Consider the following 16,203-nt stretch of genomic DNA (forward strand, 5'->3'; position numbering starts at 1 on the left):
CAAATCAATATCAAGCGTGTTTTAAATTGAGCTGAGAAGGATTGGGCAATGGAAAGTCTGATAGTCTGGAAGACAACATCTTCTCTCAGACAGTTCAGGCTAAAAACTGTCTCTTTGTAAGCAAAGTCATTCTCTGCAAGCTTTGCTCAGCTTCCAGAGGGAGGAGGCTGTTGATCATACTGAAGCCATTTCTTGTCTTTGATGTTTCTATTAGAGATCTGGACAATTCTCTAGCCAACTTTCAGTGGGTCAAATGGATCAGTAAATCTTACTTCAGGCAATTATGTTACTATGAATGTCTCTCTCCAAACTGTCTTGAAGTTAAAGCTTCCATTATTCTTTTGATATTGAAATCAGTGAGTGAAATAATACATTTCTCTCATTTTTAATCCGACCTGGGTGAGCAAATATGACTAGGATGAGTAAGTTCCCTTGGTCCCTTGTTGCCTAAGACACAGTATTAGGAAAGAAGCAGATCTGGTTTCTCCCAATATCTCTTTATAAGAATGCAAGAGTAACCTAAGATTGTGTCAGCCTCAGAAACATTGGAGAGTTTTTAAAGTTCACAATAGATGAGAACAATATCCCACTTTACACAACAGGCATATTATAATTGTGGTAGAAAGTGTGGGTCTGTCTCTTTAGATGTTTATGTTTATGCACCAGGTCCAGTACATACACACTACTGAAGATACACAAAATATGTCTATATTTTTCTTGTGTTTATTCAAAAAGATACAGATCTTCATTGTTGCAATTGTGTTTGCCAGTTGCCACAATGTCAATCTATCCTGAGTTAAAACAACAGAATTCTTCTATTTTGGCCAAAATACCCATTTCCATTCATACAATAAATAAGAACACAAGCAAGTGTACTCTCAGTTGACAGAAACTTGACAGCGGGTTTCGTTTTTGTGTATCCCATAAATATCAGTTAATATTTTATTTGCTTTTTTGGGAAGGTTGTCTTAATGGAGGAAATTGTGTTTTAATATGTGTAATTTTGTATGAGAAGTGTTGCTTACATAGTTCTTTGTTCTGTGTTATACTTGGCTAATGATCACTCCATTTCCAGGATTGTGTTTCAGACTAATCCATGCAGGAACTCTAGGAATCTAAGAGATTAAAGACAAATATTTAATTGTATATTAAATACAGTTGTGTGAAGACTTTTTTTCCTGGGCTTCTGAAAATCACCAGATAAAGAGTAATCTCAGCTTTAACTGAAATAAGCACAATGATTATCTAGAAGGAGAATGAGAAACAAATGTCTCATTTATTCCGTATGCAGGCTACTCCCTAAATCCTATAGTCATCTTTTGACAGAAATGAAAAAAAGTGATTGTGGCTTAATCTAAAGTAGCATTTTAGACATGGCCAAAAGATGTGCCAAGTCCATCCTTTTTCAAGTCTGAAACTGCAGGCCATCATACTGATTTAAATGCTATCAGTGCTATGAACTCAGCCCTCTGAGCTTCAAAATAGTTTGTCATGAGCTAATCAGTTTCTCCTCTCCCTCCCTTGTTCTATAGGGCTGTTGTTTTAAAAAAATCAAACGGACAAAAGTACTTATTCAGAAGTGATGCCAGATGAGAGTTGTAGCATTAGCTCTCAAAAGACATTATGCAACTTTCCTTTCTTAATGAATTTTCTCGGGGAAAAAGAGAAAGAAGTGATGAGGAAACCCGGGAGTATTCTAGATGAAAGACAGCATATTTAGATCCCACATGGTTTTATGTATTGGTGTGAATTATCGCCATCTGTTCTCAAAAACTGTTGGTCTAACAGGTTTTCATCCCCAAGGCTAATAGCAATACTGGAAGACATTTGCCTAGGAAAATATAGGTGTGTGTGTGGAAAGATCAGCAGCACTGACAGTCCAAACCTTCCTTTTACAATGTAGAAAAATACATTAGGAGACCTGGTCATGGATCTCCCACATATATAGTTTGACCCTAATTCATGACACACAGCCAGGCTTTCCTATTTGTTGCTGGGGTTCTAGAATACCAAGAAGGGCAATTGTTTGTTTCTATGACAGTTTCATGAAGATTCTTCTCAAGCCCTCATGGAGGGGAGGGCAAATCCTTGCCAATAGAGATGGGTCCTGCCTGGCCAGCATTCCATCTTCTCTTCGAACCATCCATAGCCTGTTGAGAGGAAGCAAGGAAAGATATTGCAGACAAGAAGGTTACCCATATACATTCAATTGCCAAAGGCAAAAGAAGGTGAATTAGTATTTGGTTATCTAAGAAAACCCTTATATTCCTCATTTCTCTCCCATTTCTTTTTATAGTGTAGTTGGTTTCTGTGAGTCCTTGGAAGTTGATGCCAACCAGAAGCTTGATAAAGGTCATCAGAAACTGCAGAATATACCAATTTGAATGATGAACTTAATAATCTACAGCATGAACGGAGGGAGGCTAATATCAAAATAGCCTAAATAAGGTCATCAATTTTATCACACATCAGGCTTCTTTTTTTATCCTTAACTTAAGCTTAAGTTTAAGCTCCCTTTTCTTTCTCATAAAAGAAAGGCAGCCCAAACTTAATCTTTCTTTGCATTGCCTCTCTTGTTCTTTGGATATCTTCTATAACTACACATCTCTCTGTGCCCCTTAAGCTGATAAATCAATCCAGCCAAATGACTGGCCCTATGAAAAGCTGCACAGTATCTTTTAATTGCTAACACTCAGATCCTTCAGTTGGAAGCAAATCTTGTCTAAGTTTGTCAACCTGTTTATTCCAAGGTTGAAGCCCTGTTGTTAGGAACCAATTTGTGACTCGTTTGTTTAGTTCAATCATGCACCTCAGTGCTTCGGCTCGGAAGAGGTTCCTTAATACCAAATTTACCATCAACTATTTTTGACCTGGTACGCCCAACTCACATTTAGGACCAAACTGACCTGTCCTTGTAAATGGCTTGTTGCGTTTTCTACTTTGCCAAATTGAGGCTCGTAGGGCAGTCAGAGAATTCATGCATTCAGGCTTTTCCACACTCTGCGCGGGCTTCATTCATACTTGCAGATCTGCTCAAGTATTATTTCTCACTGTGCTTGCACAAGGAAATACAGACACCAAATATCTGCAATTTGGTAGAAAAATTTACAGAAAACTACTTCAAGGAAGTATAGGAACAGTGAGAAACATCCTTAAAACCATTCCACTGCTTAAGTTTTTCATTCTACCCTACCTTAAAGACAACTATAAAAGTAATGACATGAGACTAGATAGCACCAGATGCAAGGCCAGCCCAGTATCTCCTTGAAGGGATGTCTATCTAAGCAGATTGAGATGAAGGAAGCCAATAAGGAGGGTGAATGGAGGATGTGTCCACAGGACTGATAAGGATCACCACTACTGCATCTGGGTATTAGGAGTTGTTTTATGCTCCATGTTCAGGATCTATACTGGACTTCTTTTCTTTCTGATTGATCTAGGTTCATATATCTGACTCTGGTTCTCTTCTTTCGAAAAACTCCTTTCTTCTTTCTCTCTGTGTAGTTACATTAATTATCTCTTTCCTGTCTCCTCTTGCATATAGCACTCCTGCTTCATTGCCTCTGCATCTTTAAACACCTCAGCCTGTTTTGTAATTGTTTTTTGTCGAAGTATTTTCTCACACTTTCAATACATGTTATAATACTTATATCATTACATTTAACATATATTGTTCAACTACCACATCTACCACTGTATCCTGAGATTTTTTGTGCTTTCCTGCCACATGTTATTGTTACTCAGCTGAATCCAAATGTTTCCTTTGGTCTTTCCTGTCTTTTGTGTGCTCATCAGAAGGCACCTCCATGATTCTGTTTGCTATAGGAATCATGTCATCTGTCAGCTTCAGTATAACTTGAATTCTTCTGTGTTTTCCTTCTGTCTTAAAAAGACTATTTAGAGCCTGAATGAAGAAGGTGATGGAGTTATGTGGCTGGAACAGACTCTTTAAATGTTAGCCAATAGCAACTGCTGGGGTAGATGGGGGTATCATGACTAAAGTACTGTTTGGTGAAGAAGCTTGAATCTATTTTTCTCATGAAAATTTCTCCCTCAAAGATTTTATTTTTCCTGATAGGAATCTACAGAGCATGCTGTAATTTAAACAGGTACAAGTGTGTGTGTGTGTGTGTGTCGAGAGAGAGAAAGAGTGCATACACTTTTATATGTTAAAATCTTCCCACATGTGAGAAGATTATGGAGTTCCATAATTAACCTTGTCCTGCTGCTGACAATGTGCATAAACTAGCCCATGTAAAAGAAGAGTCTGAAAATATATATAGACATTTTCCTCAAATGAAGCCCATTCTTATGGGACTCAAAGTCCTACATGCATAGAGTCATAACCCCTGAATAGAGGAATCACATCATTATTGTTATATAAGCATTGCAATGGTTGGATTATGTTAGAAGACACCAGAAATCATGCCTCACTCATGGGCTGGAGATAATAAAGCAATGGCCCACCTCACTCATGGGCTGGAGATGAGATGAAGGCAACTTCATGGGGACATGCTTAAAAAAAAGATGTTGCAAGGGTATATTTATACCACACTTAGATACAAATGGGAAAAGATCTTACAAATCTGGTTAACTCTTTTCTGCAGTTGTGAACAGTTTTTTATTTTATATGTTCCTCTTTCAAGGTTGGGTGAGCACACATAAACCTAGAAGAGACATTCGAAATGATATACAGTAGCTAGCTCATAAGATCAGAGACAGTTAACTGCCAGCGAATAGCATTTCCCTCACTAGAAATTCTGGACTCATACAACCTCTAAAAGCAGTTGGAAAAATGGGAAAGCCTGTTCAGGTTCACAGTTCTGCAAAGAAAGTGGAACAAGTTTTCCATTACTGTTCACTCATCAGCGTGATGTAGGATTTAAATTTGGATGAAGGAGGTGGGGAAGGGAGAGGAAGACAGGTTGGTTATACAGATGCAGGTTACATGTGAGACAGACTCCTTCTGATTTCTGGCTACCATGGACCAACACATCACTCCTCCTACAATGTCTGCCAGACCTGAGAAATATAACCAAACAACATTCTGAAAAATTAAAATAAGTGTGCAATCTTAAATATGTGTACAGGTGAGTTCAATCCAGAAAATCAATACACATTCTTCAGGGGAAAATGTTTTGGAGCCAGCATTTAATGAGAAATTTACTTTTTCCCACTGCTGGAAGACCTGAAAGATCTAGCTGGGGACAGATTGTAATGGAGAAATCTACGTATGTGGTTGCTAAAAGTCAACAGGGACTTGATGGTACATAATCACTCACTCACTCAATTATAATACTTCTCTCCCCACAGAAGTCTACCATTAATTTGTACCTTCTATGCCTTTGCTTTTAGGGGAGGCATGGTGGTATTTCCACTAAGTATAGATGTAAAATGTCAAAAGGAGAAGAAAGGGAGTATTATACTTAAAGTAGGGAGTAAAGACCAAATATTTTCATGCTTAGCCCTTGAATGCCAATAAAACAAAAAATGCAACAAGGCTCTGTAAAATATAAAAGGAAATATCCAGTCTTTCTTTTTAAAGAATTTGCTCTGTATTCTTCATTTCTTAGGTTTTGGAATAAGTATCCACCATGAGCCAGGGAAGTTGGATAGGAACATGGAGGCCTCATCATCCAAGAGGCCCAATCATGGCCCAGTATACCAGTCCTGGCCCCAAGTACTACATACAAGGAGCAACAGGTAAAAAACCAGAAATAAAAATGTCACATAAATACATACATAGATCAGTCAGGACTTTAAAATACAGTCAGTGTTTTGTTTTATATTTATTTATCATTGCCATTTGTAGCAACCCCCCCCCCCCCCCACACACACATAAAAATGTCTTGGGTTGGATAACCACCTCCCAGAGTAATTTTGAGATGGGCGGTATAAAAATACAATAAATAAAATAAATAAATAAATAAAATAAACAATATGAAACATCCAATAATAAAAATCAGTAGAACTGATTTTTTTTAAAAAAGAACTCAACACAAAAACGCATCACAACATACAAACATGTATTGTCTTTTGGAAACACTTTTCTGTAATGATTTTCTGCACATTTCAACTGAGCTTGTACAGAGTGATCCCTACCAGTTAGTACCTGATGTGTCACTATAATACCTTGCTCGATGCTGATATTATATTTACTATTATATACTTATTATTTTATGGCTTTTTGAAAACTACAGTACTAATTTTGTAGGTTTTTTAAAACTGGTTTAAATAGAATTTAATCGTAGGGCTTGGAGAACTCCTGAAAAATCATCCTCTCAAACCCCAATACTTGAGATTAAGTCAGGGACACCACAACTCAAGATCTAGATCAGCCACCCTCTCCCCCTCAACACCCTCCAGAAGTGCTGGGATTGCAACTGCCAGAATTCTCAGCCAACACAACAATTGTTGGCAAAGGACAAAATTTTGAATTGGGAGCACTTAATTTTGGTTCCAGACTGGTGATACTGCTGAGGGCAGATCTATATGCCCAAGTTGTGTCAGCATGAGTTCAGGCCACTAACTGTTTCTCAGGGGCAGCAATGGATGTGGCCATCCTTTTCCTGCCTGCAGCCACCAGGACAACAACTTCAGCCACCTTCTCCAGCTGCACATCAAAAGCACCGTTCTCCAACTTGTATCGGCACAGGCCATGCTGTCCTGTTTACCTGTGGTGCTTCACTTCATTGTAGACAAACGCTATACTCTAACTAGCCATTAAGGGCTATGGGTCCTGGTCACTGCTTTCCACAACCATCTTGTCCTGTGCTGCTTAGCTGCCTCTCCCTTTCTGAATGGACCTTGACCAATGAATCTCTGTTTATGCGCCCCCTTCATTTCACCACCGGACTTACAAAACTCAGGACCCTTTTCTTCTTACAAGTTCACCAATGGAATGGTAAAAGTATGGATTTTTTTTCACCAGGATAAATTGAGAAAAGTTTTGCCAGTTTCCCCTTCTAGCCCAGGCGACAGGAAGAATGGTAAAGCAATGGTGTTTTCTCTTTTGGTCCTTTTTTCCTTCCTTTTAACTGATCCACCAATAGATACCCCAGATGGGAAGGTGTCCATCAATGGAAGTGACATGTCCTCAAAAAACCATACATGGAAAGGAAAATGGTTGGCACTTGCTTTCCTAGCATGGGTGGGAAGAGTAATGAAGCAGAGGATTCCACCACTTTGGGACCATGGGAACCGTGGTCCAGATGGAACACCAAAGACTTCATCCTAGCCAAAGCTGAAGAAGAGGTTGAAATCTGGAAAGGGCTTTCTTAAGCCATCTTTATTTTCAGCTGGTTTATACCCAGGAATCAAGCAGTTTAAGGCTACTATCTGAAAGACCATCAGCAAAAATAATGCCTAGGCCAGGTTTCTTGGCCTGGCACCCTCCAGATGTATTAGAGTCAAACTCCCAGCCAGAAGGAAATTTTGGGTGTTGCAATGTCAATACATCTTGAAAGTTGCTAGGTTGGAGAAAATTTGATTTTTCAGAACAGGATCCCAGCTTCAGCTCTCATCTCTGTAATGGATTATAGGATATCAGGTAACAGGGATTACAAAGTCTGTCAGTTGTGATCTGAAGGATCACAACTGGTTACAACAGAAGATGCTAAGATGATACAACTCAATGCAAAATTGAGTCAGGGTCTGTAATACCTTTTCTAACTGATAAATTTTATTAAAAGGCATAAGCTTTCATGAACTGCAGCTCATAAAAGCATCTCATGAAGCTCACAAAACCTATGCCTTTTAATAAAGCTTGTTAGTTAGAAAAGGTATTACCAGACTCTCGATTTTTTGCTACTATAGCCTAACACAGCTCTCCTCTTTTAATGAGGGTTTCTCTGACTGTGGTTGGGATCCCCTTGCAGAAGGTCACACAAAGTATCATTTTAGGGGGTTGCATTACTAAAAAGTTTGAGAATTCCTGTTATTGACATGACACAACTTTTTTTTTCCAGGTCATGTATCTCACATCCCCACCAAAAGGAAAGCGCCTGCCTACAGCATGTATGGTGCAAAGCCTCCCTCTAGCAAGGACAATGTTCCAGGCCCTTACTATGTGCAGGGCTCTATGACTCACAGAGGAAGGAAATCTGCTCCCTCTTATTCAATGGGTGGGCGACTCAAATCGAAAGTGGAGACTACCCCAGGTCCCGGTGAGTAACAGACTTCTATCCCAAGCATGTAAATCGAGCAGATTGCCTCTTCTAAGAGTTCTGGCACAGCATTTTGAAGGATTCTGCGTGGGTAAGCAGGTCACCACCTGTACAGGAAAAGGAATTGATGTTGTCCTATGCAGTTCCATTGTGCAGGACTGTTTTCAGGTAACAAGAATGTTTTGTTAAAGAATGGATCTTGGTGGTTGAAGAACTGGCCTCAACCCTCATACAATATAGCTAGTATACTTGGATTATAAGAATAGGTCTGAACAGCCTGCTATTTGCTCAAAACCTGAAGGATGTTCAGGTGGATCACTTATTGACTAGATGAGAAAACGTTGGTGTGTATACACACACACATACACACACACGGGCCTTTTCCTCTAGCTTACTGCTTTGCATATTCTTTCTCCTCTGTATTACTTCTAATATTCCAACTCCACTCCTCTTTGCAAGCAGAATAAATGGTGCAAAAATTATATTTTATCCTGTAACTTAAGATACATAGTAACTACATTGACCCCTGGTGGCCACAGGACAGGTTCATGTAATTTGCCTGTCAATGATACAGAAGTGGTTTACCATTAGCTTCTTCCAGGATGTTTTTTTTTCATTATCCCAGTTTGGCTTACAGCCTGTGAGATTTCCTAATGCTTTAAGCCACTCCAAAAATTGTCGCTACATTTTTTTAATATGTGGGGGGGATTACTTGATAAATGGAAATTAATCTTATCTGAATTAGTTATTTTATTTTCAGTAAATTTGAAACTAAATTAAATTAAATTAAATTAAATTAAATTAAATTATTTTTTGTCCTAGCCTCCCCTGTTTCTTGAGCCAATCTTACCTGCTTTCTCGAGTGTGGTCTCTGGTCTAACCCTCAAAAAGGAAGGATAATACTTGGCCCTGAAAAAATTGCTTAAACATATGGCATAATGAAAATTAAGCTTAAATCTAATTGACAGCAACGTTATCTGTTTTTCTTAGCCTGTTACTCACCCGAGAAGGCAAAAAAAGTTATTTATAAAGCTGCACCAATGCATTCCATTGGATATCGAACTCATGGAGGAAAGGTGGATAGCACGCCAGGTAAGTCTGATTCCTTCTGCTTGTGTTTTGTTTTGGTTTTATTGCCTTGCTTTGCTATTCTTTGAAGGAATCATGCCCAGATCCTTTTAATGAATTCAGAGCAATATCATCTAATAAAGTGGGATGCAGCTCAATTCCATGCAGGTTTCCTTGGAGGAAAGTCCAGCTGAATTTGGTTAAATGTAATTTAACAGAAGATCATAGAATTGTGATTCTTCCAGCCATGAAAGTATTTTTTTCATCGAGGTAAGCTTCAGTTGTGCTATCTCTGTTGCATTACGTCTATCCATAAATGATGGGACTAATTGTGCAGCTTAGAATATAATCTTTGTGGGAAATTGATTTAAACAAAAAATTTGGGCACAGCAAAGAAAGAACACTTGGCCTCTTTAAGCAATAAAACTCAGAAATTGCTTTTGGAATTGAGAGGTATTCAAAAATAATTTTTGATGCCATGCGACAGTTCAATATTTAAAAAAAAATATTTGAATATTCTCATGGACATCCTTCCATAGTCTAGTGCCTTCTAGATATTTTGTGGGTTGAACTTTCAGAATTCCCAGCCAGCAATCCCACAGGGAAGTTTCTTAGCTGAAAATTCTGGCAACTGCAATCCTGGAATGTATCTGGAAAGCACCAGGGAGAGGAAGGCTATGCTAGGTTATTCCTAAATCCTCTTGACAAACCCAAAGTTGCACTTTGAAGGTCAACCATTACCTGTCTCTTCCTCCACAGTTATTCTCACTCTTCATTTTGGTCATATTCACATTTTTCCAGGTCCTAACAATTATATGATTCCAGAGGTGCTTGGACCACACTCAGTGGCTACCTCAGCCAGCCCTTCCTATTCTATGACAGGAAAGAGTAAGCTTGGACGTTTTGATGAAGACCTTCACAAGGTAATCTGTTGGCTCAAATCATATTTTGTTGTATCAGTCTTTTTTATTTCATAACTGCAACGGGCAACCTGGAAACACATCTGGCTTTTAAACCCCATTTTTGTGGCCTTCTGCTATGTATACTTTGGCAGCATAAGGGTTGCATTGCTGAGTTGCACTTACCTCCCCCTGCCCACTACCTTGATAGAGCCAAAGCTCCTTCCAGATGGCTAATGGAGGAGTGGTAAGAAGGAGCAATGTTGTCCCTTGTTGCAACAGAGGAGATCATAGGTATGGTGGCAAGATACCAGAGAGCCTTGCTTTCTGACAGAAGAAGCAAAATCCTAGGATCTTGGTGGCAGGACAGTGAGGGAGTTTCCAACATGAATGTGTCCAACTGTTTTTACAGCATTTCCCCTGGAACAGGAGCAGAATTAATTAATTAGGTTGGCATCCCAAGCCCCGTGGGAGCCTCGTGATGTCACTGATCTCAGTTAGGCACAGCTTATCTATGTGGAAGTGGTTTATAATATAAGCCCTAAAATATCCTTTCTCCAAACTGGAGACAGGGGCGAGGGGGGAAACTCCTAGAGAACCTGTCTCTAGTTTGCATTATTCACCCAGATATTATAGCTTTCCCCCCTTCTGAAATACAGCCTGAAAAGATTATCCACACTGCCAACAGTAAAGATATCCCTGAACTGATCTATGTGTATAATTATTTTAATATTCAATATTTAGTATTTTAATTACCTGCATATTGATGGTTGCTCATGCACTTCACAGCTTATTTTATATCCTATCCTTTCTGTATACATGTGTATGTGTACCTTTGAATCAGTCTTGACTCCTGGTGACTGCCTAGGCAAATCCTTGCAGTTTTCTTGACTAGATTGCCTCCATCCTAGGGCTGAGAGGGAGTGACTGGACCAAAGTCACCCAGCTGACTTCATGCCTCCAGTGGGACTGGAACTCATGGTCCCTCAGTTTCTTGCCTGGCGCCCTAACTATTACACCAAACTGGCTCTATCCTATCTTTATTTGTACTTTATTCATTAAATCATAAATATGAAAATTATTTTTAATTTTTTTTGGACTGGTGGACACATCTGGAATTTTGAGAACATGTGAATACTCTTGCAAAAATAGCTGCTGGGTGAAAGGCTTGCCTGGTTACAAAATGGCTGCCATAGGGACATGATTTGCCAGAATGCTACCAGCTACCCCATCTCCCTCTCGCTGCAGGATACTTTCCATTGTGTCTTATCATCTTTTTCTTTAGGGGGATGGGCATTCTTCTGAGCCAGTTACTGAATTGCAGCTGCCCAACATTTTAATCTTTGTAAGAAAATGTTTGGGGCCCATTTGAAGACATCTGGGCACCAAGGAAGACGTCGAGGGGACACACGTGGCTCTCCTTAAGCATCTTTTGATGAACCATCCACAAGTGGCTAAATTTGTACAATACACTAAGCCACAAACCATGATTAACATACTGCTAAGCTAGTGCATTGTAGGTACCCAGGCAGGCACTTTATCTCTCCACCTCTTTCTTGAAGCACTGCGGATACAGTAACTGTTCTACTGCATATATCTTGGCAATGCTCATGAATAACTGGCCAGTATAAACTCTCATGGGAGCTGACTATTAGTTACCCACAAGATCTTGTCTGGTTACAAGGTCAGTATGGCTCCTCTGGGTGTAGTGGGGACAGAGACAGTCGTTCTCTTAAGTGAGAGGAAAGCACAGCAGTTGTACATTATAGCACCGTTTTTCCATTTCCTTGGCTTGCTTGTGTGGGATGTATTCTGCATGGGGTTGGGTGTTGTATTTTTGTCTCAGAATCTCAAGGGTGGGGTACTGAAGATTAAGCATTCCAAAGAGCAGAAATCTGACCTGAGCAATGAGTAGTGAAGCAAGTTTTATAACTATAAAAGAAAGAAGATTTATTTACAGGAAATACATGATAGGGATAGGCAAAGCCTAGCACCTACATCCTACCAGGGAGAGTGCCAAACAAGTGCTCTGTGCACAGGTTCCTAGGAAGAAAGGCAGAAAAACGCAAACTTAGATTAACAATATCATAAACCAAGAACAGGCAGAGGGATAGAAAATAGAGAAGAAAAAGTGGACAGTTTTAGCTCTCTATCTACACCCACAACTCGCTGGTAGTCAGTAGATCATGAGGTGCTGAAGAGTGAGTGCCATTGGATTCACACCTGCAGCTCAAAGAGGAGTTACCTAGAAGGCTTGGGCACTTGGGCCCAAATGATTCTTAGTTGTGCCAAAGTACTATTTTCTTGGGCTATTCAGTCCTTCAGATTTGCTTTGGGGCAGATGGGAGCACATGCAGAACGGCTGTCCTCAACTCCTTAAAGTAACATTGTCTTTTCCTGAAATCAATCCCACGGCCAAAGCCAGCATCCTCTTTACCTTGGTCTCTGCTTTTCCTTCTCTTACACACACACTCCTCTATCCTAACTCAACAGGGGGACATAAACCTGTCTCCTAGCAATGAACTGAGGCTCTACAGGTAGTCCTTGGGTTTCTATGGCAATTGGGATCAGGATTGCCGTTGCTAAGTGATGTGGCTGTAAAGCACAACATCACGTGACTGCATCGCTTAGTGACAGCAATCCAGACCCAGTTGCCATCATAACACCAAGACATGTGGGTCGGGAAGCGGGGTGCAGGTCCGTGTGAGCGCAGAGAGGCCAAGGGAAGGAAGGTGCCGCATGGTGCATAGGAAGGCCGGGGAGGGTGGAACTTACCAGAATGACTTGCGACTTTTCCTGCCATCTTCCTCATTAACTTTGCTTGTGGGAAGCTGGCAAGGAAGGTCACAAATGGTGATTATGTGACTGTGGGACACTGCAACCATCATAAATGCAAGCTGGTTGCCAAGCACTTCAATTGTAATCATGTGACCATGGGGGTGCTGTGACAGCTGGAACTTCAAGGTCTGGTTGTAAGAACCAGTCGTTCAGTGCCATGGCAACTTTGGTCGCTGAATGAGTGGTCAGTAAGTGAGAACTACCTGTAATATAATGTGCTCCTTTGCCTGCAGCGACCTGGTGCTTTTCCCAACACAATCAGATAGGTAGAGGAACTGAATTTGGTTGAGGAAGGCTGGGCTAGAACATTATTTAAAATAAAAACAGAAGGAACAAAATAAGACCTTACTATGCACATGCATTAATATGCATTTCATAAAATGCATACTAATAGTTCATTAAATGTGTAATGAGCCGCTCATTTTTTCTAGATGATATATGGGCTATCTATATTCCTTTTCATCTTGGGGCATCTTATGGTTTTTCCTTTCTAGACCCCAGGTCCAGCAGCATATCACAAGCCCAGTGTAGAGATCTACAAAAAGAGTGCACCAAAATATACCATGGGAGGCCGAATCAAAGATCACAAAACTGAAAAAATGCCTGGACCTGCAGACTACGAATTAGGAAAGGTAAGGAAATTATATATTTTTTTTCAGATGGAGAGATGCCTACCCATCCACCTGAAACAGTGTTATATTATTTTCATGAGAAAAGGCTCTGAAATTTATCAGGGAAATATATGGAGGGAAGAATATTGTATTTGTTCTTGTGCAATAGGAGAGGGGAGGCAGTTTTGCAACACAGTTTATTTTTAAGAATTCGAAAGTTCTATACTTATATTGGTCCATGCCAACATTCAATAAATGTGATCTTTTCCCATAGCCTGCTCCATTCATATATTCCAATGTCTTGTTACATTGGGAATGAACTTGGGCATTTATTCTTCCTTTTACCTTGGTCCAGAAGAAACTTTCTGCTTTCTTAAACTACAGTTGACTGTGATATTCAGAATTCCAACTGTAATATAAGCCCTTCCCACAAAGATAAATCAGCTCTAATCTAAGGGAAGGACTCAAAAGCTTCCTCTGGCCACCTGCTCCTTGCCCCATGCTGTCAACAAGCCTGACTGTCTAAAGTAGGGCCATCATATCTGAGCTGCAAAATTTAGACCATAAGATGGCAGCAGACTTAAGCCCAGATTTTTATGGTCCAGACATGACAGCCCAAGCCCAGGGCCTCAAGGGGAGCTATAAAGGAAGAAAGGCCGTGAAGGAAGAAGGTAGCAAAGGACAGAAGAACTGACATTACAAAGATTGCTCTCCCCTCCTTTTCTACTGCCCCTCAACTAGTGCATGCACCAGAACTGGAATCCTGGGAAGTTCCAACAGCTTCCTCTCTTCCCCTGCTTGCTGTCCTCCTGCTAGCTTGTGAAGGGATGTGGGGAGAGAGAATAGGCATCCCATACCACATGGTTTTTCAAATTGCATTACACAGAACCTTGGGGTTCCATGAGAACTTGATGGGGTTCCATGGGAGACTAAAGACAAGAAGAGTTCACTCAAATGCAGCCAAGTTTCTATCATTAGAGCTGTGCCCCTTAATCAGGGGTTCTGGGATCTTTGTTTTTTTAAAAAACTAAAAGTTTCTGCAGCCTGAAAAAGTCTGAAAACTGTACTGTGATACCAAACCAATAGGCAAAGCTCCAGATGACCACTAGATGGCAGCAAAGAGACATAGCCTAGTTATGATACTGTCTGCATAAAAGAGGCAGGCTTTTCCCTGGCTTTTTTCTTTTCCACTTAGGGGGAAGGTATCTTCTGGGGCAAGAAGTTGAGTGACATATGGTGACTGAGGGTGAGAGAGGAGACCTTCATAGGGCTCAAGCCTGCAGCTGCTGAATCAGCAGGAAAGAAGCAGCTGTGCGTCCTATCTCTTGGCTGCACACAGCTGCTATAGTTGGGGTTAAGGGTGTGGTGTGGTATTTGAGCTCTCACCATTGGGGAGCCCGTCTGCAAGGTGTGCCTTGGTGTCTGGAGACTCTGGTGTTTATTCAAAGGTCCCAGGTCTTCCTTGTATCTCCACTACGGGTGTAAGTCCTTTGTAATGCAGTCAGGGGCCATCACAATACAAGCAACAATTGCTAGAGGATTTTAAGATACCCTCGCACCACCTAGAGCGCCAGGAACAAAAGGATCACAGCTGTTAGCCAAAAAAAAAATTAAAATACAAAATTGCAATAGTCTGTGTTACAAAGTATCAGGACTTCAAGTTTCCTAAAACATCTGTCTCATCATTTTATGAAATATTACACTACTAGGTTTTATAAATTACATTCTTTTGTCCATATATTACTTTTTTAAAGAAAATAAATGCTATTAAAATGTACTAATTTTACAGTGCTAAAATGCACTAATAGCCAGAAGACAGGTCTATTTTGCCTTACCTGTTTTCATCCTCCTATTTCTAGGTATCTTGTGCTCCTGTAATCAGTTTTGGAATCAGGCATTCTGATTATACAACCCCTGTGATTGTGGACGTTTACTGACTTTTGTCCCCCGTGCAGAAATCACACTGGTTTTTAAACTTCTATTTCTATATCATGTTCCTTGTGTTTCAAAGCTACCTATTTTTAAAGCTTCAAAACTAACCAACAGCTGTTTCACCACATTTTATAACCACCTGTCTGGAAGGATTACTACAAATATTCAGTAACTGATTGTTTGAGACTGAAGTTCTAATCTCTGATGAAGGAATGTGCCACAGCCACCTTTTGGGATGAAGAGGGCCCATTGCAAATTTTGCCCTGCTGAATATATGCCTAGATTCTGACACTAATATAGAGACCATGGTGTCATTCTCCAGAAATTGGAATTAGTAATGTTTGATATATATTATATATTTTTTTGTAAAAACCTACTTGGATTCCTGCTTCAGAACCATTTCATGGAACTTGCTATTCTTGCAGTAAGTCACATAAAAATATTTTGTATATTCCTTTACTATCTTCATTTAGAATAAATAAATCAGGAAGTCGGTGTTTACTTTATGTCCGAGTTTTTCAATGGAACTTAATTCTGCTTTTATAATGTACAATATGGAAAATATATGACATAATCAAGGGAAATGCAGAAACATTTTTTCCAAAGAACTCAAAATTGTCTATCTAGTATTAACACTGTAAGCCATTAGTAGGAAAATAGCCTAAGAAAGGCATTAGAATGTATGCTTTA

At 39.9% G+C, this 16,203-nt stretch overlaps 1 protein-coding gene across 1 annotated transcript; it reads left to right on the forward strand.

Annotated features, from left to right (window-relative positions):
• The first annotated feature begins 3,988 nt into the window (after positions 1–3,988).
• Positions 3,989–16,014, forward strand: CIMAP1A (ciliary microtubule associated protein 1A). The gene is made up of 7 exons (XM_063289237.1): positions 3,989–4,109; positions 5,574–5,703; positions 7,968–8,165; positions 9,156–9,257; positions 10,035–10,156; positions 13,465–13,602; positions 15,441–16,014. The coding sequence occupies exons 2-7, from the start codon at positions 5,595–5,597 to the stop codon at positions 15,516–15,518; spliced, it is 747 nt and encodes a 248-aa protein (XP_063145307.1). The 5' UTR covers positions 3,989–4,109; positions 5,574–5,594; the 3' UTR covers positions 15,519–16,014.
• Positions 16,015–16,203: the final 189 nt, after the last annotated feature.

The sequence above is a fragment of the Candoia aspera genome, chromosome 1 (assembly GCF_035149785.1).
Source record: "Candoia aspera isolate rCanAsp1 chromosome 1, rCanAsp1.hap2, whole genome shotgun sequence".
NCBI classification, from domain to species: domain Eukaryota; kingdom Metazoa; phylum Chordata; class Lepidosauria; order Squamata; family Boidae; genus Candoia; species Candoia aspera.

Bases quoted from the DNA above. Each gene is read 5' to 3' on its own strand.
- CIMAP1A (XM_063289237.1), top strand. From the start codon at position 5,595: ATGAGCCAGGGAAGTTGGATAGGAACATGGAGGCCTCATCATCCAAGA. The intron at 8,166-9,155 runs GTGAGTAACAGA...TGTTTTTCTTAG, and splicing joins GGAGACTACCCCAGGTCCCG to CCTGTTACTCACCCGAGAAG. The intron at 10,157-13,464 runs GTAATCTGTTGG...TTTCCTTTCTAG, and splicing joins TTGATGAAGACCTTCACAAG to ACCCCAGGTCCAGCAGCATA.